The 25,438-nt window shown below is 57.1% G+C and overlaps 5 protein-coding genes across 5 annotated transcripts; 2 read left to right on the plus strand and 3 right to left on the minus strand.

Moving 5' to 3' along the window:
* Window positions 1-3,666: 3,666 nt before the first annotated feature.
* On the minus strand, window positions 3,667-4,256 carry SLS55_006728 (uncharacterized protein; the record flags this gene model as incomplete). Its single annotated transcript, XM_066778157.1, has 2 exons — window positions 3,667-4,138; window positions 4,249-4,256. The coding sequence occupies 2 exons, from the start codon at window positions 4,254-4,256 to the stop codon at window positions 3,667-3,669; spliced, it is 480 nt and encodes a 159-aa protein (XP_066632252.1).
* Window positions 4,257-10,368: 6,112 nt separating this feature from the next.
* Window positions 10,369-11,220, minus strand: SLS55_006729 (uncharacterized protein; the record flags this gene model as incomplete). The annotated part of the gene is made up of 1 exon (XM_066778158.1): window positions 10,369-11,220. The coding sequence occupies one exon, from the start codon at window positions 11,218-11,220 to the stop codon at window positions 10,369-10,371; it is 852 nt and encodes a 283-aa protein (XP_066632253.1).
* A 1,435-nt stretch (window positions 11,221-12,655) lies between these two features.
* On the minus strand, window positions 12,656-13,936 carry SLS55_006730 (uncharacterized protein; the record flags this gene model as incomplete). Its single annotated transcript, XM_066778159.1, has 3 exons — window positions 12,656-12,863; window positions 12,952-13,371; window positions 13,803-13,936. 3 exons carry the CDS (start codon window positions 13,934-13,936, stop codon window positions 12,656-12,658), a joined length of 762 nt encoding a protein of 253 aa, XP_066632254.1.
* Window positions 13,937-15,569: 1,633 nt separating this feature from the next.
* Window positions 15,570-18,979, plus strand: SLS55_006731 (uncharacterized protein; the record flags this gene model as incomplete). The annotated part of the gene is made up of 5 exons (XM_066778160.1): window positions 15,570-15,813; window positions 16,680-17,302; window positions 17,580-18,570; window positions 18,634-18,725; window positions 18,821-18,979. The coding sequence occupies 5 exons, from the start codon at window positions 15,570-15,572 to the stop codon at window positions 18,977-18,979; spliced, it is 2,109 nt and encodes a 702-aa protein (XP_066632255.1).
* A 3,712-nt stretch (window positions 18,980-22,691) lies between these two features.
* SLS55_006732 (uncharacterized protein) lies at window positions 22,692-24,093 on the plus strand (the record flags this gene model as incomplete). Its single annotated transcript, XM_066778161.1, has 2 exons — window positions 22,692-22,903; window positions 22,956-24,093. The coding sequence occupies 2 exons, from the start codon at window positions 22,692-22,694 to the stop codon at window positions 24,091-24,093; spliced, it is 1,350 nt and encodes a 449-aa protein (XP_066632256.1).
* Window positions 24,094-25,438: the final 1,345 nt, after the last annotated feature.

The raw sequence follows: 25,438 nt of genomic DNA on the forward strand, positions 1-25,438 counted from the left end.
ATGTCCCGATCTGGGGCGTCAGCTCATTGGTGTCTGGCCCCACCGAAAGCACCATCACCTGCAGCGAGGCTGTGCCATGATTATGCCTTGCCATTGGTGTAACTACGAGGCAACTGAATTCAAGCGCTATTGGCCGATGTCTGCTGCGTAAGCGAAGTGGGGCATGTAGCAAAAGAAAACCTGCATAGCGGAACAGATTGTGGATCTATTGGACAATGTCCTCTTTCTCCCTCCGCACCTGGGTGCATCAAAGTAAGCGATCCGCATACGTGCATGTGTCGCAATGTGGCACGACCTGCATGCAGAACGCGGCCCCATGATACCAAAAGACATGCACTTCGTTGTACGCAAGGACCAGTCCGCTCACCAAGAAAGTCGACACGACACTCCCTTTTATATCATGAAAAAGAAGCTTCCCCCCAAAGTTTCGCTCCACTTCCTCATCCCACCGTCCTTGGTTCCAAGCCGCCATGCCGACCCGGAAACTTGAGCCTCGATATGTCGATAGATCAAGGCTGCTGAACGTCTTGGACCAGCTCTTCCCCGGTCGCTATTCGGCTGAGGTATGCCTAGCAAGGCTCTGTTTCAAAGGCTTAACTGACGGACGCAGATACGCCTCGGTAAATGGGTGGTAACGACCCCGGAAATCCTCACCGACGTAAGTCGTAAATGCAGCTGGAAAGCCAATAGCTCACGATCCGCGATCCAAGGCTGCGCTTCAGGGATGCATATCGCAGCCCCAGTGAATATTGCGGCTGAGACGTCCCTCGCCGCACCGGGGCGAACGGCGCTTATGCTGCAGCCTATTTCCGCAGAGTAGAAAACACGGACACCCGCTGCGGGCTTCTTCCCGCACCGCAAAATCTTTACCTCGAGTCATACCCTTGGCCATTGAGGCTGGTCCTTCGCTTTATCTCTCCTGTGTCATATCCCCCAATGAGTTCCACCCCATTCCAAGTAATAGATGGTCGAAATGTCGACCCGCGAAAACTCATGACCCTTTTGGAAGACAATCTTGGCAAGAACACCTTCAGAGTTGAGGTAGGACCGTCCTCTCATGCCTCTACTTTTTAGGTTTCTGACAGACCAATTCCACAGCTGAGGTTGAATCGCTACAACATCTACCCTACATCCGGTTCTGTGTCGCCCAGTCAGCTCACTCCGGTATTAAACACCACTTCAATCTGCGGTTGTACATATGCTAAGACCATTCCAGACACAAATACAAGACTGTCACATACCCCGGAGACGCAGCCGATAGAACCTTTCAAAAGTCGTGGACAGGAAATGAAACAGTCTCCAATACACTGGCAGAGCGAAGGTGGGAGCATACGTTAATGGCATGTCTACGAACAAACAAGGACGCTCACACTATCGAAGTGATTGGAGGATGAATTCGGGATTTCACTCAATTTCTGAGTTCAATTCATAGTGGGCATTGAAGACTTACAGCATTTAACATACATCAATCTTTTTGTCCAGGAAAGAATAAAAAAAACCCCGTGAGGTCCCAGTGATCGCCAGCCCCAACTCCCACATTGGCAAAGCCCGAAAATTGCGGCTCTTCCGTCCAACGGAAGCAGGCAACGCGGCGAACGCCTGCCGGACAGGGATCAATTCTGTAAGCATCAGCTCAGCCCAAGCCGCACATCGACGGACCCACAAGCTCGGGTCGGACATGCCGACCGGGGTCGAGGCGCGAACGGGGCACGTAAGTACGCCATCAACGCCCCGTTGCGCAACCTGCGCGGAGCGGGGTTCGGCTCCGCGCCCGCATGTGGTAGGTTGATGATAAGTTGATAACCACCGCATTCCGATGGTTGCCTGCTGCAAGGCAGACTCGGCCGTCTGCCACGTATCGCCATATGACTTGCTTCCGTGCGACGCATGTAGCGCCCCCGCCACGAGATGGGGATGGGCTGTGCCGGCCGGCCGGGGCGTTCTCTCTGTACCACCTTCCCCGATCGTCGCCGGATGATCACGCTCGAGATTCTTCTTCGTCGTCGTACATGCCTACGCCACCGTTCGTTGGGCTCGTGTCGGCTGGCTCGGCTGGCTCGTCAGCCTCGCCGCTCGTGGGTGGACGAACGGGCTGCTGGCCAGTCGGATGTGGATGTTGGCTGTCCTGCGAGGCTCCTCTGCGAGGCTTCTACCAATGAATGGGAGCGCTGCGCGCGAGAGGACGGCGGGAGCCTCCGGATTTGTCAGACATCAGCCTCGTGGGCACGACACTTCGCCGCGGCTGACGAAGGACTGCGAGGGATGCGGACCTCAACTCGATCGTCGAAGGGATTTGAGATGGTGTGATATCAGAATGGTGAGTCTGAAGGAGTGGCTCTCGTGCTCTTGATTCGCAACGGCCAGGGGCGAGGGACGTTACACGATCAAGCGGTAAGTTGCGTACCACACTCGCATGTGTTTTCGCCACCATACCGGAGGTCTCGGCCCTTCACAGAATTTTTGGTGTCTTATGGCATTGATATATGGAAGGCCGGCCTTCCAAAGTCCTCGATCCCCACGTGTTGGATGGTTTGTGTATGTGTCTCTCAGCTTTCGTGGAGTGATATTCAGTTTACATTCCTTTCCCCTTCTTCCTCCAACGTCAAGAGATATGGCCGTCATCTGAAAAGGCCAAAGTCTGGTGAAGTCTATTTCGGAACCCCCACCGTACATTGTACTGCTCAAGAAAAAGACGGACTAATAGAGGCGGTAGCTTTTGCGATTGGTGAAGCGGTAACAAGTGCGGAGGATGAGGCGGAAATGCATATTCTCTCATGCGCATCCGTGAAGCTTTAAGCTTTAGCAGTTTTGATCTTGAAAAGGCAACAAGTATGATCATTGGGTCTATGGAAAAGAAAAGAGGGTATAGATGAAAAGAAAACAGCGACGGGCAACCATCTATCCTCGCTGATATTTTTTTTTCTTGGGGGGGGGGGGGGGGGGGGGGGGGGTATCATGAATATATGTATGCGTAGGCCAGAACCAGCCTCGAAAGAAATAACTCCATACTCCTGCCTCTCAACATTTGAATGATCATCAGAGACTCAACGGGCCATATTGACGAAGGAGATGTATGTATGCTGTGGAAAGAAGCTCAAGCACGTTGAGGCCAAGTTGCCGATCTGATATGTATGATGGCGTTCATGTTGAGAAGAGACACGAGACTGGGGGCGTGGACAGTAGAAGGTAATGATTGAAGCCCTCACAAGTATTTGGAATCATTCATGCGTAGATTTGTACAAGCACCCATGTAAACGAAGCCTGTAGCCTTTAGAAATGTAAGAGGCAACTCTTGCAAGCGTCTTTAAATAGACATATCTAAGTTTGTAGTAGCCAAAGAAACTTGATAACAGTGCTTAAGGAAAGGAGGGAATCAAACATCATAAGGGCAAACAGTGACATGATCCGTTTCCCTTACGTGAGATACATAGACGTTCTGAGTAAAGATGTATGTACGTTTTGATAGAAGCAACGATCCTACGGGTAATATTGTGTTCATGAAAGAGAAAAGGAGCGGAGGGGGAAGAGAAGGGAGGTGGGTCTTCCGTATCATCCAAGTGTCGAACAGGATTTTCGAGCCTTGAACGTCAGGCCTGACCATCGTTTGCCCTCCCCGGTGTGCCTGCAGTGCGGCCTACCAGATCAAGACTCTCATTTCTCGCACAGTTACAGACTCAATGCGAGAACCCTCTCTTGTGAGCGTTGGTTCTTCTCGTTCGAGCGTGGAACCGGCGTGCAGAGATAGTCGTCATCGATTTCGGCCTTCTTGAGAAAATCGTTGAAGCGAACGCAAAGATCGCGCGCATGGATCCTATCTGCGGCCTTGATAACAAGGAGATGCTTCATGACAAGATCCACGAGGTCATGAATGAATCTTGAGCATCCCCGATGCTCGTGCAGGGTCTGCGCCCACGAGAGGACGCCGTCGCGCACCTCAGCATCCATCCCGCCGGCTTCGTCTTTCACCACAGTGAAGAAGTAGTCCTCGCTGAATTTGGGATCGAGTCTCGATGGACGGAGTCGATGTGTCGAGAAGTCGTCTATGGCTTCGGAGCCCATGATGAGCCAGGTAGCGAACTCCAAGTAGAGGCAGCCAAGGCTCCAGAGGTCGTAAGCTCGGGAGACTGGCCGGTGCAGCCTGCACTCGGGCGGTTCGTATGTCGGAGATCCAAACACGCCGTTCGGCTGCGGTTCTGTGGAATCTCGTCCGTGAAATCGGCCGAGGCCGAAATCAGTGATTTGTAGGACGCCTCCATCTTGGTCTCCTACGGAAGCCCCAGCCTGGTATTGGTGATTCGGTATCTGTCGGAACCAAAGAATGTTCTCCGGTTTGATGTCTGCATGCCTTCCAGAACGCTCTTCGCCTTCCTTCACGACGCCTGTCGATTTCCGGCCCAAGTTGTGAATGGTGTTTAATGCCGCTGCGATCCCGGTCATCTGCTTCAGCGACCAAAGAAAACGTTATTAGGGAACGGTGGTGTCGGATTATTGTTCCAGTATTTGCGCAGGTTGCAATCCGCTCTGGGAAAGATGAAGTGGTATCTTTTGTCGTATTCATACGTTGCCAAGAGTTTCACAAGGTGTGGGCTTACTCTCTGCTTCTGCTCGATGGCTATGTGGATGTTTCGTTCCCTTTCGAAATAAATCCGGTAACTATGGAGCCATTTGATTGCGACCTTGTGATCTCGATCCTACGAGTTGAGTCAGACGCTAAGAATTCACGGTTTCGTTCCTAGTGATAGCTTACCGTTAATGGCCACTGGCTATGGACTTTGTGGTGTGCTGGATGTATGCGAGTAGTAAAGACCCCGCTGTACGCCCCTCCGCTGTTGCTGACTGGCTGCTCTTCTTCGTCCCCTGCCAGGTCAATGAACAACAGTACAGTGTTCTTATGAAATTTGGGTGTCTCGTGCTTCATCTTATCCGTGAATACAGGGGCAATCATACACCACTGATTTCGACCCAGCGACTCGAGTTCAGCTGTCTTCCAGTCTTCCAGAGCTTTGATTCGATCGCCGTTCTTCCTTTGCAACGCAAATTTGGACTTGCCATTTTTTGATTCGTTCGAATGTCAAGTCTTTGTCCGAAATGTCTCCATCTAAGAATGTGCAGATTTTTTGCGCCTTCCTTAGATATGCTAGAATCGCGGACGGGTTCCATGCCTCGGGTCTTGCTGCGTAGATCTGGTCGGCAACCAACTCTTTGGAAATTATGGAGACCTTGTCGCTATCAGGGACAAAGTAACGGTGTGACCCTTGTGGAAATTCGACTCGTGCATCTTGAAGACTTGTTCGCGGTCGCTCCACATCAACTGCTCCTAGTCCGAGGCCTGGCTGATCAATGTGTGAGCGGGCACCGGATGGTTGCTCATCCTCAAATCCAAATGACTCGAGTCCTTCCCAACTGCGGTCCGAAAATGTGTCCTGACTCTGTGCTAAACTTCCGTCTTCGCTACCAACATCGAAATACGGGTTTTTGGCGAAGTAATCGTCGCGGCTTTTGGAAAATCGTTGGAACCAGGTCACTTCCTTGTTATCCAGTGCCCATGGTAAAGACCTTAAGGAAAAGGAATGCACATGGTCGGCCACGTGCTTCAATAGCGATGCAGTGTCCGTGTTCGCGGGCACGTCTGCCTTGAGACATAAGGGACAGGAGCGAACCTCCGCAGGAGAGGCACGAGCACATACAGATATAAGAAACGGGATGTCATCCTTCGACACTGAGTCATGGTGCAGTGTCTCCAAGTGAGAGGTGAAGTCTTTCTCGAGTTCAAATTCTCTTTGGTCCTCACAGGACGTGTCGGGACACTTCCAATATCTCAAACTCTTGTGCTCGGCTTTCATGTGGCTCATCCAAGCCTCGCTGGTTTCGAAAAAGTTCCATGGCTTAGGGCAATGTTCCAAAATACAGGTATACGGTTGGATGTCTTCAATAAGATGTCTCCTGATGCAGCATGGTCAGCAATTAATGCGGTAGAAGAATATGAAACTGGCAAGCAAACCTCCATTTATTCAAGCGCGAAACTTCCATACTGAGTGATTGGCAGCAACACGGGCACTTGAAGAAGTGTTGTCTAGATGCTGCTTTGGGGGGTTTCGGGTAGTCCGCTCTGGAAGCTGCCAAAGATACTGCGGTTGACGCTGAAGAGTTTACGGCCTTCATGGGCCTGTGGATTTCTGTAACAGAAGTCTCTGTCAAGTCCTCAGTAGGTAGAGGCAACTCCGACGCTTCCTTTGAGCGGGATTGTGTGGTACGAGAAGATGATGCTGTTTTCCTCCGAGAGAACAAAAATACAAACCAGCCGAGAACCCATATCTTGACCATCTGCCACAACGATGTTTCGTTCCGCTTGATATCCTTACGAGTCTGCTTTTTTTCTGCTGCGAGCTTTCTGGAGTGTTTCTGTTGATACAAGAAGCGGTTGCGCCGTCTCAGATTTGCCTCGATTAGCCGCTTTTGGATTTCACTCAGTTGTACAGACTCCAGCTGCTCGTAAGACTGGGTCCCATCCTTTGAAGGGCGTGCCATGAGGACAACTTTGAGATACTGACTCAGTTCGTCGTGTGCCGCCGGATCAAATTGGTCGTCTGCCATTTGAAGCCTGGAAAAAGTCCCCGTCTTCCGGATAGCACATGTCAGTCTGATCAACTCTTTTAGAATTGCTTCCACATCATCCATATGTTTTTTGAGGATAGTCCTTTCTGATGTGATGGAGTCGTTTGTTGTCGAGATCGACGGAGCTTCCGCATGCATGACCAAAGATACCTCGTCAAAATCGCAGGGCAATGGACCAGTGACATCCGGCACGTCGGAAGAGCCAGTAATCGCCATATCGTGAGCTACGGGTTGCGAAAGTTCCTATAGTTAGAGCTTTGTCGCAATGTCTTAGTAAATATGAATTGACACTGACCGGTTTTGTGACACTTCTCGAGAAGAGCTATCAACAGTCGTAAGAGGTCAACAACTACGCCTCTAACTTCAGGATTCGACTCAAGCCTGCGATCAAGTGAAGCTCGATGTTTTGCGGAAGCACCGGCTCCTTCTGACCAAAGGTTAAAATCCGCAAGCCTGTTCTCAGCCCACTCATCCTCCATCAAGTACGGTATAGCAATACATCCTTCGAATGATTGGCGACAGGCAATGGTCGCATCAGAGATGGTAGAGAGCCATGGCGGCATTGTGACCAGTGTAATGGCGTTGAGCAAAGTGGACGTTAAAATGCGTCGACCTTCTCGAGGGAGCGTGTTTGCGCCCGTAGTAGATAGCCTTGTCATCAGAATGAAACTTGGCATGCGGGGCTACGTTACACAGAGAAGCTGCTTGGGTACGAGAAGCGAAAAGCGGGGCTCAGACGGTCCAGGTCAGCCTCCGCACGAAGCCCATATCCTTCGTATCACACTTCTTCGCACTTTCAATACGCTCTTTCTCCCCAAAACACTCCATGAGCTTTCGTCGCTGTGCACCGGCCGCCTATGGAATATGCAGAATTTTCACTCGCCAAGGAAGCGCTACCCATCGTGGGGCATATCGCGACTCAGCTGAGCGTCGATTTGGTGAAGCCCAAACTTGCGGAATTTGGCGCGGGTCTGTGCCTGTTTAGTACCCAGCTTCCGACCTCAAGAGCCGACTTGCGAAATGAACGAGAGCTTTCCAAGAGCTTGAAGGTGATCCTTGAACTTGTCGAGAGGGCTTGCAGTGTAGGTCGTCAGCACATCATAATATTGAGGAGCGCAGGACAATGCTAATTGGGCTGCGAGGCTTCAAGTGGCCCGAAGATAACGAGACATCCCGTCTTCCCACCTTGAGAGCACTGGCCAAATACAGGGACTCTGGTAGAAACCTCAGCCTTTGGGATAGGCTATTCACCCAAAGTCCGAGATATGATGTCCTCAGGTGCCTTGAAGAGTACGCTTCAAATGAAGAATTCGCGAATACGCTGGATATCTTGAAACAATACACGGCTTTCGAAGAAGAACACGCGACCGACTTCATCGCTGGAGCCAACACTATATGTGCGGAGGCATGGGAGGTGCCGCTTGATTATACAAGTTGCTTCGTCGGTGACCTTCATGACGTATTGAAATTTCACATGGACCTTTGCCGTTGTCAACACTCGCCAAAGCTACGATTGCAGCCACATGACCTCTTCAATCAAGAAAGAAATGAGATCTGTTTCGAAATGCTTTTCGCCGCTCAGAAAGACTCCTCATCAGAGTCAGAGTGGCAAGAAACAAAGATGATTGTTCTGAGGTACCAAGGTCTTACAGGTTGGAATGGATTTACACAGCTAATAGTTGGTACAGCATGACGTCGGAAGAGCCCCAATCCATTTCCACCGACTCTTCGAACAGCAACTCTGGCTCAAAGTTCGAGGAGACTCCGCATATCGTGGATCCTGGACAATTCTGCGGGGTGCTAAAAGGTTCAGAGAGAGCTGTGCTGTGCTTTCGAGTCCAGCTTCCAAACTTGGAGAGAATCAACAGAGACGACTGCCTTGTGCGCAAGGTCAAAGCTGCAGACAGTCTACCACTTTCAGACGCTTTCACGACGCCTACTAGGATGACCAAAAGGGAAAGTTGCATTCTTGCATACACTGTCGCCAAATCGATATGGCAATACTACGGTTCCGAGTGGACGGACTACCCCTGGACCCATGAGGACATCCACCTCCTGGAGGACTGTCGTATTGGAGCAGACGTGGATACCCTATCCTACCACCGCAGGCCATACTTCGTCCCAAATTTCCAACGGAGTAGAAGTGGCATTCCGGAATATATCGATGGACGACGGCTCTGGCACCGCTATCCCAGGGTCCTCGCTCTTGCTATTTTGCTAGTCGAAATAGCCAAAGGAGCTCCATTGGAGTACGCTCAATACACACTCCCCCATACTGACGATTATGTTAAAGAGTGTTTCCAATCTACTTGGAAGATTTTGCAGGAGGAGGACCTTTTCGGGAGCAAGGGAGAATCCACCCAATACCTCGAAGCTGTGAAGAACTGCCTCAAATTCGATCCGTTTCCCAACGGACCATATGTTGTCAAACAGAAGACTGATCAAGAGGTTTTGACAGAAATTCGGGCTCTTCTCTATCGTCAGGTGGTATATCCGCTAAAAACTTTGCTGAAGGATTACCACTGGTTGACAGAGACTGAGGAGCAAAAGATTGACTCGACGCTAACGAAGGTCTCATTTGGGTTGCCTACCGAACCTAATTCCGCATCTGCCGAGATAGCTCACAGAGATATCGCCGGACAGCAGCCTCTTGTGAAAGAGCCCGCAAGTAAAGCCTTGAGACAGTCATCATGTCTCCACTACGGGAAGTCAAAGTAAGTAAGCCGTGTCTCAGTATAAATAGCACATCTAATCACTCGTCAGATTGACGTCTGCAACTTGGATCGAGGAGCTTGTTTCCATATCGCAGTCATCCTCACAGACAGGAAGCTGCAGCCCTGTCCGCATAGCTGTGTTAGATACCGGTTGCAACCTTGAAGCACCCATTTTCGATACGGAAGGACAAGAAGATCGCCTTAAGGGACATTGGAAAGACTGGCTCGGAGATTCTCTCCAGCCACAAGACGAACATGGCCACGGGACCGCGATTGTATCTTTACTTCTGCGCTTACTTCCCCACGCCGAAATATTCGTTGCGCGGGTCGCAAGAAACGAGGAGGGTCTTCAGACAGCAGACAAATTCATTGCCAAGGTAGGTGTTCTTCCTCGCAGTAATTGAAGTCCGCCCGACTAAGGTGTAACCAGGCGATCAGACATGCTGCGACAGAATGGGAAGTTGATATCATCATTATGTCGTTCGGTTTCCGCAAGGAAGTGCCTTCGATCAGAAATGCAATAGCAGACGCAGAAAAAGAACGGAACTGGTCTATTGTATTCTTCGCCGCGGCTGCCAATGAAGGTTCAAACACGAAAGAGCTTTTCCCGGCCAACTTTATGTCCGTCATTCCCATACGCGGGACGGATTGCACCGGCAAATTCGAGTCACGTTACGATCCGGATGTGCATCGGACCAAGCTCGGCATGCAGTTGTATGGGACTCTTGGTAAAGACGTACCATGGGGCTGGCCGGATGAAGGACCTTCCACCCTGAGTTCAGGATGCTCCATTGCGACTCCAATAGCCGCCGCAATCGCCGCCTTGATTATACAATGCGTAGCGTCCAGATCCGAGCAGTTCAATGATGAAGACCAACGAAAAATCCGGACAAAAAGAGCAATTATGGGGGTTTTTTACGAGATCTCTGTTGAAAAGGGCAATAACAGGCGCTTTATTGCACCAGAAAATCTTGTGAACGAGGGCAACCAGCCGAAGTGGGGCATGATCCGAGCGGTTCTTGACGAAATAACATGAAACTTACGAAGACTGGCTATTCCAGAAAGAAATACAAACACATGTTTCGTCCCCATTGTCGATCTCGACTTCCTTCAGTGAAATATCTTTCCGATCAAGAGCTGAAAAGCTCGATGCTGTAGTACCCACTGCCTCCGCCTCAACTTCAGTATCCTTTCCTTCTTTGTCCCCAAGAAAAGCGGCCTTGGACTTGAATTCCTGCACCTCCAAAGTCTCCTCCCTCCACCCCTTGAGTCGAATCTCCAACAGTTGGTAGGCAAATACCACGTCCTGACGAGCACGGAAAGACTGTCCGCGGCCCTTATCCTTCGTGAGCCCCACGTTGCCCCCAACAGAGATGCCTTCGACCACAGGAACGGAAACACCAGCATTGATCCCCTTGTGTGCATCATGCTCGGTAGCCACTTCGAGGTTCTCGGCGATCTTAATGCCAGTGATCATGTACACCGGACGAGATCTGATGTGGCCAGATTGTAGCACGTTTCGGACCCTCGGAACGTTCACCCGCTGGTGAAGTTCTTGCTCGCTGAGCGCATCCTTGAAGTAGACCGTCTTGAGGCTGCTCATGTTGTACTCAGTGTTGGAATCTTTGGTCAGGTCTGTGCCCAGGTTGATTCCGACACTTGCGAGAAACTCAGCCCAGATACTGAGGCTCACACCGTGTCCGGCACTGTGGTGCGTGACGAAGTCATCCTGAAAGATTGTCTCGGTCTCCGGCTGTACCGTGCTTGGATCAGCCTTTGTGAGGACTCTGTGCGGTCGGAACGGGTCTGCAATGATGTTGCCCAGGGCGATTGGCCCATCAGGACGGAAGTCGAAGTTGGGTGCAAGGAGGTACGTCTTCACAAGTGCCATCTTGATGAACGAAAGAGGAGATATGTAGAATTGCGGGCCGGTGGCAGTATGAAGAAGGCTGAAGAGACTGCCGATGCTCCACCGTGGCATCCGGTCTCTCCGCATGACCAGGCAGATAACCCGAACGTAGGCAGCCACTTTCACGGCTGACAAGAGGTTACACAGCAGCTTGCATGCAAACGGTTTCCCCGCACCATTCGTGAGCAAGGAGAAGTTTTGGGGGCCACTCATGTATGATCCCTTGGACGAAAGCTTAAAGCACGCAATACTTTCATCCTCGGCATGCCTCAGAAATAAATCAAAAGCCAGCCAGTTGCTCTTCTTGACGATATTGTTCGATGGCTCGCATGTGTAGGCGCTCGCTTACGTCGCGGTGCGTGATACGTGTTCAGCTCCGGTGGGGTCGAGCGGCTGAAGCCCTCATGCATCGGTCCCCACTTCCCGGATACGGAATCTTCTTTTTCTTTTTCCTTTTTCTTCGTGGGCTTTGAGCGCCTTCTTTGTTCAATCCGGCAACCTCGTTGCATAGTCTGGAAGACAGCGATCATATGAGAACAAATTGCAAGTATACAGTCATAGGCTTTGGTTCTATATCGTATCTTGACCTCGCAGCACACCTTATACAACGTACTCTCCCAGGGCTCCACACCAATCAGCTGTACAGGCAGACAGATATATTCATACGTACGTAGATATCTGGGAGTTGAATATAGATCTTAGCTTCAATAGTCACACATGTCAAGGTGAGAGCTGCACGGATGCTTAAAACAGGTACAGAGAATCGTCAGGTCCTGCTCAGACGAGGACGAGCAATGCAGCCTCATCCTCCGTCCACGTCACCGCTTCACCAAACACGATACCCTCAACGAAGCAGTTTCTGACAAGCTTGTACTTCCCATCCTCCACGGACTGCAGAAGAAAGGATGCCCTCCACCCATGAAGAACAACAACCACAGATCCCACCGTGTCGATCCATCGGAACATGCGTCCCCAGCCTCGGAACGAGCCCAAACCAGCCCGCTCGATCCTCACAAAGCGCTTGTTCATACTCCATACACAAACACAACCCGGCCGCTTGATTAGCCAACTCCCACCTCCCTTCATCCTCCCCGCCCCCGGTAACACCATTGGCTCTCTCTTGTTAAACAGCCCCTCCGCCGTCTCCTCCGCCATCTTTCCATTCCAACAAATGACATCAAGAAACACCACCCTTTCCACCTCCGTGGGGCCCCGCGGCCTCTCCCATTCTCACCTCCGGTCGACTCACAGCTGGAAAAGTCGTTTCGGTCCACAAAGAAGTCCCGCGCGCCGTCCGGGGCGGAAGACGGTACGGACAGCTGAATCAAAGTCGAGGTAGCCGCAGACACACCGAGCAACTCACAAAGACACAATCTTCACAACGGTTGAAATTCCGACCTTGCTATCAACCCCGCCCTCACGGGAACGTCTTCGCATTGAACTCATCCACGATCGCCCTCGCAGCCTTAACAATGTCCACGCAGCCCGGCGAGTCGGAATGGCAGCACAGCGAAACCTCATGGTCGCCCAACGGCAGATCGATCTTCTCGCCCGTCACCGCCGTCACGGCGCCCTCGTAGACCTGCTCGGTGACATGCTTGCGCGTCTCCTCGGGCGTCCACGGCCTGCAAGAAGCCAGCCAGCCAGCCCAGCGTTAGTACATCTCTCCATCACATTACCGAAAAAAAGAGAGAGGGGGACGGGACAACCCACTTCTTCACCCGATCAATAACCAACCTCCCATCCGCCCCCCACTTAACATCCCCATACACCTCCGCCACAAACCCCACCCCCATCTCCCTCGCCACGACCTCCTGCAGCGTCCCCGCCAGCCCAAACACCGGCACCCCTTGCGGCACTGCCTCATACACCGCCCGACACGTCTCGCGATCGCGACACATCATGCCGTACAGCACGCCGTGCGGTTTCACGTGGTGCAGCGGCACCCCTTCGGCGTCGAGGAAGGCTTTCAGCGCGCCGATCTGGTACCGCGTCATCGCGGTGAGCTCGGCGGGCGTCAGGGACATCTCGCGCCGCCCGAAGCCTTGGATGTCCGGGAGTCCTGGGTGCGCGCCGATGGCGATGGCGTGCTGGGCGCAGAGGCGGACGGTGGCGGACATTATGAGCGGGTCGCTGGGGGCAGGCGGGTGTTAGTGGGTGGGGGTTCGGTTGGGTTCCGACTTTGCTTTGCTTTGCTTTTTCTTCTTCTTTTCCTTGGTGGTGGTGGTGGTGGGATTGTGGTCTTTGAGGGGGAGGGGGAGGGGGGGACGCTTTGGCATCTTGCCGCCACGCCCGCGGGACTGAGGGAAGTATGGCTGGAATCATGTCGTGTAGGTTTTGGGTGGGACAGACGTGTAGATGCTTGGGATTGACTATTCGTGGGACGTGGCTGACATGCTCGAAACGGTATTGCTCCCCAGGCATTGTAGGGCATTGACTCGGTTCAAACGGAAAGGCAGAAGGATCAGGAGAAAGAGAAAAGAAAAGAAAAAAACGGAAGAAGCCCAAAAACAGAAAGAGTGGTTGAGGTGCTTGGAATGGGATATCGGAACTGCATCACTCACCCGGCGTGGAAACCGCATGCTACATTGGCGTGGTCGATGAGCGGGATGAGCTCTTCGTCCGGACCGCACTTGAAGTTTCCATAGCCCTCGCCCAGATCGACATTGATCTTGATCCTGTGCTTCGAAGGCGCCATGGTGTTGTTGTTCTGCGACTGCCAAAGTCGAGGGAAGCTGACCGATCAACCCAAAAATATGAGGGAGAGTAAACAAAAAGCAGATAGGCTTCGAGCAGTGAGATGCTATCCAAAAGTGGGAGAGGCGCGGCAAGTTTTGGACCTGTCTGGCGATAGATAGGGAGATGCTCGGGGGAGTGGAGTGGAGCTACCCCGCGTTGATACGGAGCTTTATCAGTGGTCAATGAGGGAGCTACCCCTCCACCACACGACATCACCGTGTCGATCCTCTGCTTGTCATTTGCCCGCGCCGCAGACATGGGGCCACGATCCGAGTTCGCGGAACGACATGTGTACGTGAGGGGCGTGGTGCCGCCGCCCATAGCGCCCGGATCGTGATAAAGCTGTGCTCCGCGTGCCCGACACCCCCAGCCCGATCGGCAGCACGTCGCGCGGTCGCCGGAGAACAAGCCTTCCTGGAGTCGGTAACCTGATTATCATTACTGCGGCATCTGCGCATCTGCCATTTGCGTCGAAGAGTGGTGGTGTGTCAGTGTTATATATCCCGTCAGATGCTTGCCGCGTGAGCCCATATCGCGAGCTCCTGCAGATGCAAGCAAGCAAGATGGAGTCCATCAAGACACTGTTGATCGCCAACCGTGGCGAGATCGCTGTACGCAACACCGTCCTCCCATTCCCCAGTCCAAACACACCACCCCCCGGCCGTAACCACCACCACCACCAACTAACCCACCACCAACAGACCCGCATAATCACCACCGCCCACGCCCTCTCCATCCGCACCATCGCCATCTACACCCCATCCGACGCCACCTCCCCACACGTGCGCCACGCCACCACCGCCGTCCCCCTCCCCCCCGGCTCCACCTACACCACCATCCCCACCATCCTCGCCATCGCCTTGCAGCACGCCGCCGACGCCGTCATCCCCGGCTACGGCTTCCTCTCCGAGTCCGCCTCCTTCGCCTCCGCCGTCACCTCCGCCGGCCTCACATGGGTCGGGCCATCCGCCTCCAGCATCGCCGCCTTCGGCACCAAGCACACCGCGCGCGCCCTCGCCGCACGCTCCGGCGTCCCCATCGTGCCAGGGTCGAGAGCCTTGGTCGGCGATGCGGAGAGCGCGGTCGAGGCCGCCGAGGCCGTTGGCTTCCCGGTGATGCTGAAGGCGACGGCGGGCGGCGGCGGGATGGGGCTGGCGATGTGTCGGGACGCGGCGGCGGTGCGCGCGGCGTTCGCGGGGGTGGCGGGGCGCGGCGCGGCGCTGTTCGGGGACGCGGGGGTGTTTGTCGAGAGGTGCGTCGAGCGGGCAAGGCATGTCGAGGTGCAGGTGTTTGGGAACGGGATGGGCGCGGCGGTGCATTTCGGGGAGAGGGAGTGCTCGGTGCAGCGCAGGCATCAGAAGGTTGTTGAGGAGTGTCCGAGTCCGTTTGTGGAGGGGAGGGAGGGGCTGAGGGAGAGGTTGGTGGGGAGGGCGGTGGCGTTGGCGGAGGGGGTGCGGTATGGGAGTGCGGGGACGGTCGAGTTCTTGGTGGATGATGGGACGGGCGAGTTTTTCTTTTTGGAGATGAATACGCGGTTGCAGGTGGAGCATGGCATTACGGAGTTGTGCTATGGGGTTGACTTGGTCGAGATGATGCTGAGGCAGGCGGATGCGGAGCGCGCTGGGAAGGGCGGGCTGGATGGCGAGTATTTGAAGTCGTTGCAGCCGAAGGAGGGCCCGAAGGGAGCGGCCGTCGAGGTCAGGGTGTATGCGGAGAACCCGGTTCGAGACTTTGCGCCTTCGCCGGGTCTGCTGCAGCATGTTGAGTGGAACCAGCTTCCGGGAACGCGGATTGATACCTGGGTCTTCACCGGCTCGACCATCACCCCAAACTACGGTAAGACAGTTTCTTTTTCTACAACTCAGGCGCAAACGATGCTTCTACAATCCCCCGATGGGAGACGCAGAAGAGACCCACCAATCCAAACCTACCTCATCCACCTGAACCCTCCTCGCCAACTCACCTTCTCCCAGACCCCCTCCTCGCCAAGATCATGCACCACGCACCCACCCGCGCCGCCGCCATCTCGGGCCTGCACACCGTCCTCACGACCTCTTACCTCCACGGGCCCCCCACCAACCTCGCCTTCCTCGCCGCCATCCTCACCAGCCCCCCCTTCGCCGCCGGCCTCACCCTCACCACCTTCCTCTCCACCACCTTCCCGGCCTTCCAGCCCGCCGCCATCGACGTCCTCGCCGGCGGCGCCTACACGCTGATCCAAGACCTGCCGGGGCGGCCCTCGGTCGGCAAGGGCATCCCTTACGCGGGGCCGATGGACCCTTTGACGTTCCAACTCGCCAACATGCTGGCGGGCAACGCGCGGACGGAAGCGGCGTTGGAGATGACGCTGGCCGGCCCGGAGCTGCGTTTCCTGCGGGACGCGGTGGTGGCGCTGTGCGGGCCGCGCATGGGCGAGGCGACGCTGGACGGCGCCGCGTTTCCCGCGTGGACGCGCGTGCGCGTGCGCGCCGGGCAGCGGCTGAAGGTGGGGGGGATAGGAGGGGGGGACGAGGGCGGCGGGTGTCGCGCGTACCTCGCGCTGTACGGCGGCCTGCCCGGCGTCGCGGGCTACTTTGGCAGCAAGAGCACGTCGCCGGCCGTCGGCATCGGCGGCTACCAGGGGCGGGCGCTGGCGGCGGGCGACCTGCTGGAGATGGCGAGCGAGGTGCCCTTCGAGGAGCTGATGATGACGGGGGAGGAAGTTGTCGTCGTCGGCATCCCCGAGCGCCTGCGCCCCGCGTACGCGCGCGACTGGCGGATCAAGGCCATGCCCGGCCCGCACGAGGACGGCTACCTGCTGCCCGAGGACGTCGACGCGATCTACGGCGCGACGTGGGCCGTCAGCCACAACGCCAGCCGCAGCGGCATCAGGTTGCTGGGCCCGGTGCCACGGTGGGCGCGCGCGGACGGCGGCGAGGGCGGCGCCCATCCGAGCAACCTGGTCGAGTACGGCTACCCGGTCGGCGCGCTCAACTGGACGGGCGACGACCCGTGCATCTTCCCGGTCGACTGCCCCAACTTCGGCGGCTTCGTGAGCTCGACGACCGTCGTCCGCGCCGAGTGGTGGAAGATGGGGCAGCTCAAGGCGGGGGATAAGCTGCGGTACGAGCGCGTGTCGTTGGAGGATGCGTTGGATGCGCGGGCGAGGCTGGAGGCGTTTTTGGGCGCGGTGGAGATGGCCGTGAAGGGCGCGATGGGGTGGGAGCTGGTCGAGCCGCTGGACACGCAGTCGGAGGCGCCGTCGACGCTGAAGGGCGAGTGGGGGAAGGCGGTGCTTTGGCACAGGCCGGAGCAGGATAACCAGCCGGCAGTGACTTACAGACAGGTATGTGCTCCTCTTCTGAAACTTACCTCTGCAGCACAGCGGGTGATGAAAGAGATGAGTCCACCTGCATCTACCTCTCAGAACACTTATGCAGGTAGTCGAACCCAACATCCGGACGGATTTGCGCGCGTTCAAGGCTCGCATCTACGTCCGAATCTTGGATCCAACTACCACTATAAAAGAGCGCAGTGTCCTTTGCGGATTTCAAAGAGCTCAAAACCTCTCATCATCTGCTGTCACCTGCAGGCCTCAGCAACAACAAGACTGACTCTCCCAGGGCGGCGACGACCACCTACTCATCGAATACGGCCACGAGCAATTCGACCTCAACCACCGCTGCCGCGTCACAGCGCTCGAGTCGCACATCCGCTCCGCCTCTTCGTCGCCCGCCTGGCTGCGCGACCACCTCACCAGCACGATGGGCTGCTGCACCTCGCTGCTGCTCACCTACGACGGCAGCGCCATCCCACGAGCTCAACTAGTCTCCTACCTGCAGAGCGCGGAAGCGCAGCTGGGCGACCTACGCATGGCCAAACTAACGTGCCGGCGATTCCGCCTGCCGCTCAGCTTCGAGAGCGCGGCGCAGCGCGCCGCCATCGCGCGGTACACGGAGACGCAGCGGCCGCACGCGCCGTACCTGCCGGACAACCTGGCGTTCGTGGCGCGCAACAACGGCATCACGTCGACGGAGCTGAAGCGCATCTACCTGCGCGGCACGCACGTGGCCGTCGCCGTGGGCTTCTTCTGCGGCAACACGGTGTGCCTGCCGGCGGACCCGCGCATGCGGCTGTGCTGCCCCAAGCAGAACCCGTCGCGCGTGCACACGCCGGCGGGCACCGTCAGCTGGGGCGGCAGCTGCATGTCGCTGTACCCCGTCGACTCGCCCGGCGGCTACCAGATGACGGGCCGGACGGTGCCGTGCTTCGACGCGCTGGGGTGGCGCGAGGGCTTCGGCGCGGCCCGGCCGTGGCTGTACCGCGACTTCGACCTGCTGACGTACTACGAGGTGGGCGAGGCCGAGATGGACGGGGTGCTGCGGCGGTGGGAGGCCGGCCTGTACGAGTGGGAGTGGGACGAGGTGACGTTTGACATGGCGGAGCACAATGCGTTGTTGGCGGAGACGGCCGAGGAGGTGAGGGGGATCCGGGCGAGGCAGGCTGTGGCGCAGGAGGAGATGGTGAGGGCGGAGCGGGAGAGCTTGGCGAGGTGGAGGGAGGAGAAGAAGAGTCAGCAGGTGGATGAGAGTACGGTGGAGAGCTTGTTAGATGGTAAGTGTCTCTGTAAATTGTTGCTGGGGGTATCCTTGCTGACAATCTGGGGTTTGTTGATAGATCCTGCCATCACGGCTATTGAAGCACCGGTCGATGCCAACGTCTGGAAGGTCGAGGTCGCAGACGGTGACGTGCTAAAGGCAAACCACTTGGTAAGTCATTGGCACGCTGGAGATCCGAGCGTATCAAGGTTTCTACAAAACGCAGTACGGACAAACAAGATTGCTAACGGTGCGGATGTTGCCAGATCTCTATCCTCGAAGCGATGAAGCTGGAAATCTCCGTTCGGTTGCCGGAAGACATGGTCACGACGGGTGGCCCACCGGTGAGGGTGGAGAAGGTGCTGGTACGGCCGGGAGACACGGTCAAGGCGGGCGGGAGGATGGCTCTCGTGAGGAGGGGCTAAACGGGCGACGAAGGTTTCAATAGCGCCGCGGGTTGGCCGGACGTTAGACTCGGTTAAGGCTATGCGTCAATGCCGGTGGTTGGGCTACCTTGTGCGTCGCGACTACCTTGTGCCAGCTGGCTTATCTAGATGCATTCTACACACCCTTCTGTTATTGCGTGCGGCGTCACGGCCGTGGTCCGCATAGTGTTGCGCTGTGTGAGGAAGACGTTGAAACTCTTGGCCGGGGGCATGCGTGCATCTGATGGACAAAACCCTATCAACTGCTGCAACACCGAGTGAGCCGACCTCTCATGGGGTGAGTTTGGCGTTGACAACAGTTGGGTGGTCGCTTCCACGCAATCCCGAAGCGAAAGCTTCGCCCAAACGGCGCTTGCAGGGTCGTGTAGCAGGTCGACGTCCGGTCAGTCAGGAGCAGCAAAGCTGAGCATTGAGCATGCCGTGACATCAACACCTGATAAGCCCTACGTATATTGAAAATGCCCATTGCTCTTCGCGCTGTCCACCCAGGACCCCTCTCTGCATCCCCTTGCCACCACTGAGCGGCGGTTCCAACGCCTTGGCTGTGGGACGAGGGGCAACTGGCGTGCACGCTCTGGCCGCGCGCGCGCACATGCGTTACGGTGACGTTTCTGGAGGCTGTGTGTGCTGAGACCCGTGGATTTGCCCCCTCTCACCGCCTGGGGAATCGCTGCACTGCGCGCCGATCGAGTGGTCTGTGAGGGGGCTGCGTAGGGAGGGGGAGAGTCAGTCATGCCTCGGCGTCACTACTGCCTGCTAGACAGCCTGAGACATTGATACGTGGTGCGGCAGACGTCAGCGTTGGCCGGGCGGCACACGGACGGCGTTGGATGTGCTGGACGGGGATCTGGCGTTTTGGAAGCGGAGCGGTGAAAGCCCTTCTGCTCTGTTTGCGTTGCTCTTGCTTGCTTTTCCTGCTTGTTTCGGCCCGTCGCCGTGGATTCTTCACGGCGCCTGATGAAGATACGAACACGTCGGGCGGCAGATAGAGTGCGGTGCGAGCTCGTCCAGAAGGCCCATGTCAAGGAGATGATGTGGCTGCGAGCCCCGGGCAACAGAGAAAACGAAGCAAAGGCGGGTGCTGCTTCTGGCAATCCTCATCTCGAATGAGTCGCAGGACGCGGCTCCGCAGCCGCCACGGATTGTCGGGCTGGACATTGCAAGGGGAGAGCAACGTGGGGAAGGCGGATGAAGGTCGGCAGCGGCCAGGATGCGTTTTACGTCGTTCACAGCACTCGTACCGTTGGTGTTGCTGCTGGGCCAAGAAGTGCTCTCGGCTCAATAAAGCACGCTCCTCGGGGCCGCGCTGAAACGTTGACAGCAGTTGACGGGCGTGTGGAAACGCCGAAGAGGCCGGCGGGTGCTCTCAGCGTTCAATAAAAAGCACGAGCGCGACTGGCTGCCGGCTTGAGACGACTGGAACACCTCTTGTTTCCCGAACAGGAGCCCGGCGACGATCCGCTCCGCCCAATGCGGATGGGAACCACAGGCCGGCGAGGCACGCTTCTGCGGCAGCGTGCGTGACATGGCAAACAACGGCGGCCCTCGTGCGACGGCGACCCTGCCATGTGACGCTTAGGCAGAGAGGTTAATCAAAGCTCCCTGTGAGCGGCAGGAGCGACGGTGGAGGCAAACCTCGACGGGCAGCCGATCGCACTTGCGGATCGGCACCTCTGCCTCCTTTGCGTGACGGGCTCCCGGGACTCGGGTCTCGTTCGTGAGGCGCTGGCCGTTGAGCGCCTCTCAATAATCTCCGCCCTCTCCCCACCGCGACTGCATCTGGCAAGTCCTGCCACGCGTAACCAGAGTGCGTGGAGCGGTGGACACAAGGGCCAACCGCGCGGCCGGTTACGCTGCTCTTCTGCTCCAACATCCTGAAACGATGTGCGAATTGCGACATCTCGGCAGCCGTTTGCTCGCCGTCAGTGCGCGCCGTATTGGCGGCCGCCGCGGCAGCGAGCCGGTGGAGCGTCCACTTGTCCCGGCCTCCCCAGAAATTATGCCCCGTCGCCCGTCCATTTGCGGCTCTTGCCTGCGCTGCGCTGCGCTGCGCGGTGCCGGCGCAGTGCCCGCGACTGGCCGGCCAGCCCGTGGCGTTGTGCTGTCTTCGGACGGGCTCCGAGCGGCGCGCCGCGTGAAACACGCTGGCCTTTATCTTCAATCCGCCAGACGCACCTGTCCCCGGGATCTTGACGAGCGCTGTTCACCGCGCCCCTCGCGAGCTGCGACGGCGGGCAGCAGTCCAGAGCAGATCCTTCATGTGAAGGCGGAGCAGGCCAAGGTGAAACGCCGCTTGCTCCATTGCCATCCAACCGAGCATCGTCCCGCGCGCAGATGCGATGCGGCTGACCGCGACAATCTGCGCAGCCCCCGCCCCGCCCGCTCGCTCGCCCCCAGTCCCGGTGCCGGCTCTGCGTGGGCTGGCGCTTTTGGGCAGGTCGTCCGGCAGATGCTTTCGAGACCCTTATCGCGTGCGGCTGAAGGAGCCCAGCTCACCAGACACCTCGTGGCCGGCCAGCAGCTGCCTGGGAGCCTGGGAGCCTTGACACGGCGAGGGGTTTCGTGCGGCTGCAGCTAAAGATAGACGCCTGGCCCGTCCGCTTGAGCCTCTGTGGGAACCGCTTTCAGGAGGGTCGACGGCTGGCCCGGGATGCCCAGCGCTGCAATGCGTCCTGGAGACTGCGATGATGCGCGGTAAATTGACGATCATGCCCTGCCGTCGCGCCAAAAATGGCATATCGCGTCAATACGAAATTGAGCCTGGAGCCTGCAATCCGGCAGCGGCGCCCGTCGGCCAGGAGGGAGAGAGCGGCAGCGCGCCCGAACAACCCCGCCCTGCGTGCCGCGGAGATCGCAGGCGTGCGTGCCCACCGCGAAATAAGCTGGGCGGAGCGGGCGTCGCGGTGGTGTTTGATGGCCTTGGAGGGCGAGGGCGAGGAGGGGCAGGCAGAAGCCGCGCCGGCGATCCCCAATCCGGTTCGGGCAATGCGGCGCCGGGTCGCTGTTTCGGCGCGTTGATTGGGCGCGCGCTGCCTGGGGCTACGGCTGGGCTAGGGCTCCAATAATCTTGTCGCCGCCGCGGGCGAGCCGCTGCACAGCATCACCCACGCTCTCGCCGGCCGCCGCCCGCACCCTTTCGGTCTCCAGCGCTGCGCTGCCTTAGCTTCGCCCGCGCCGCACGCGGTGCTCGTACGCAGTGGGCCCGCCGGCGCCTCGAGGCGCGCTTCTCAGGCCGGCCGTCCAGCGCCTGTGCTGGCCGCCGCTCGCTTCCCTCAGCTTGAAACACCGAGCCCGGGCCCTGGTCTATTGGCATCAAATAGAGTGGTCGCACAGCTGGAGTCCGTGGGCCCATGGCGACTCTGTCTGAAATCCAGTTTCACTAAACCGCATCCGAGCCTAGCACGGCCCCATCCCCCAGCGCAACCCTGTCGGCCTGCCCTTCGCTCTCGTGTCCGTGCCAATCCATATTATCGTCGCCAGCGCCCTCCCGCCCAAGCCTGCTGCTTCTTCACCACCCTGTCCTGTCCTCAGCACCGCGCCCGCAGCCTCTCCCCCACACCACCTCTCCGCGCGCCCGCAACCTTCGTGAGTGGCACACGCCTGCCGCCCGTCGCCCATTGTCGCAGCCTACCCGCTGCCATCTCCGCCGCCGCCTCGGATTCGCTCTCGCTGACCGAGCCGAGCAACCACCATGACTACCGCTGTCGCTGCTCCGCCGGTCACCGCGCCTCACGCGCCCTCGCCCTCCGACCAGGGCGCCACCAGCTCCAGATATGCTCCAATTGCGCCGTCTAACGGGAACACTCCTAGCGGAAAGTCCGCCCGGTCCTCGAGCAACCACGGCTCGCCTGTCTCGACGCACAGCGACGCATCTCACAGAGAGACGAAGCGCTCCCCTAACTCGTATGTCTCCGCCCTCCCGAGTGTCGCGCGACCGCTGCTAACTCGACACCAGCTCCCGGAACTCGCACGCCCCCAAGATTGTCGTCAAGAAGGAACCCGACTCGCCCGAAATGCCCCAGGTCTCGCGCCACCGCCCCCGCCGCCTCGACCTCTCTCACAACGTGCACTCCTCTGGTGCCATGACCGCGCGCCCTGCCGGTCCTATGACCGCCAAGGAAGGCGGCTTGGCGGCCATGCACGACGTCGGACTCGCATGTCTGTCTCCAGGATTTCAGACTCAAGACCCTGCCATGAGGGAGCAACTTCAGAGGAGCATGGATGTTAGGGACAGACAAAGACAGATCATCGAGGCGAGACAAAAGGGGAAGACCGTTCAGATCCACGACGGCGACAGCTCTAGGCTCGCTGAGGTGAACCCGTTTAAGAGTGGTGGCAGAACCCCCGCGTCATCGCGGAGAAAGGGTCCTCCCCCGGGTCTTTCTATTGCGACCCCCTCGGCAAATCAATTCGCCAACGAGCGCGTCATTCAGTCTGCGCCTCTTAACCAATCCTTCACTGGCATGAGGGGATCGGCCTTTTCGTCCCTCTCCAGACAGGTCGCCAACCAGCCTTCCAATCTCTCCCAGACCTCTCACATCCACCACATGCCTGCGCAGCAGACCAGCAACCGCCTTCCCCCGATCTCGGACGTGTTCGCAGGTGAGAACATCTCTGCGCCGAGGGAATCGAGCCGTTACAACGGCAGCCCCAGCCACTCTGCGCACTCCAACTCCAACCCCAACCAACCTCTCCCCTCTCCCGGCTTCCCGCCCAGCTCTCACAACCAGTCGGCCCAAGCTCCCCGCCGACGGGAGTACAAGTCGGCTGAGGAGGCGGTTCAGTCAATGTCGGGTGGCCGCGAGGATCTCCTTCCTCGCATTGTCCACTACGGCGGCCACCAGCCCCCGACCCCTCCTTCGCCTATGCCGTCGAAGAACCAGGCGGCACAGGCCGAGGTGCTCCGGCAAGGCACCTCGCGTCGCCGGACACGCGAGGAGTACGAGAGAGATATGGGGACTCCGCCTCTCGGTCGCCAGGAGAGGCGGCCCGGGCCCTTCGGTGAAGGCCGGGATAGCCCCGAGACCCAGAGGAGAAAGAAGGAGGAGTTCATCGCGCTCTGCGCACGGGCGTGGGATCTGTTCCACTCTTGATTGCTTGCGCAATAGCTTGCGCACTGTTCTTCGGATTCCCACACGGACGCGTTGTTTCTTGACCAGGCGTTACGGAACCACACTGGTCTTTGATATCTATTCCCTTTCCCTCTTGGGCTGGTCTACTGCTTTATATCTCGTCTTTTCCAGAGTCGTCCCTCTCCAAAGCGTACCGGCTTCTCTTTCTTTTTAAAGCCCGGCAACGTCTCGTCCCTACACCGTTCGTTTAATCACTCATTTGGCAACAAGCCCGCGGGATCTTGCCTGTTGGGATTTGTCCCTCTACCTGCAAAAGTTGACATGGAGTACGAAGCTTCGGACTCAGCATGACTACCTTTTTCTCGCACCTGAACGCTACCCACGATAATGAATGCCTGGTATGATGCACGCATCATGCACGGGTCTGTTCTTACGTTGGGAGGGTTCTACTGTATCCGCTTCACAACCTCGGCACGCTGGGTCGTCATTTTGGGGACAAGTTGGGACCAGCACAAATGATGTGCGGCCCGTCCATCCATGTCTGGAGAGGAGATTCCATTGCTCTGTCACAATCTCTTTGGCGTTTTGTCCGTCTTCTCTCCGTTTCTTCTCCCCCGGCTTCTTAATTGTTTTTATCTCGTGCTGCAAGAAGCCGGGCGCCTTCAAAAGGGCGTTAGGGTAGCACATGCGTTGGACTTGTTTTGGTTGCGGGTTTTGTTCATACTCGGATGCAAGCCTTGTTGGAAGATTTTTGGCTGGCCCTCCACGGCCTTGTTCTCGCGTTGGCAAAAAGAAGAATACGGATTATACCAAAGGGATATTGGGTGGGGGAGGTAGTTAGTCTCGGTCGAATGGAAAGTCGACATTGGAAGCCACATGACATTCGCTGCGATGCAAATGCAACTGCTGTGACAGTGATGCTACAGCTTGTGTTCAGCTGCTGCCCCCGGCGCGCAAGCAATTGGCTGGCGCATGACTTGGATTGCAGACATGCCTTGGCACACAATAACGGAATGGAGCAGGAGGCGTAGTGGGGAACATTCAGCCACAAAATGGTTGGCCGTATCCGACCGGTGACTCCCTACTGCTGCTCCTATCCCGGCTTTTTGCTTTTTCACTTGGTTCTTCAAACAAGCCAGGAAGCAAAAGGGGACGGAGAGGGTTTGGACGAATGGATCCCGAGACCCTGCCCGGTCTGCAACACGAAGGGATGTGCCCTTGTTCATTTGTTATTGGCAAGGCATGCAACGAACGTTTTGGGAAGACGCACGATGGATTTGGAATCTCTCATTTCTCGCGCCGGCGCGTAGCAGGGGGGGCCAGGGCGCTCTCCAATGGAAACACGCGCCTTGTGTGACTTTTTTTC

This window comes from Diplodia seriata (assembly GCF_021436955.1).
Source record: "Diplodia seriata strain FDS-637 chromosome Unknown scaffold_6, whole genome shotgun sequence".
NCBI lineage: Eukaryota > Fungi > Ascomycota > Dothideomycetes > Botryosphaeriales > Botryosphaeriaceae > Diplodia > Diplodia seriata.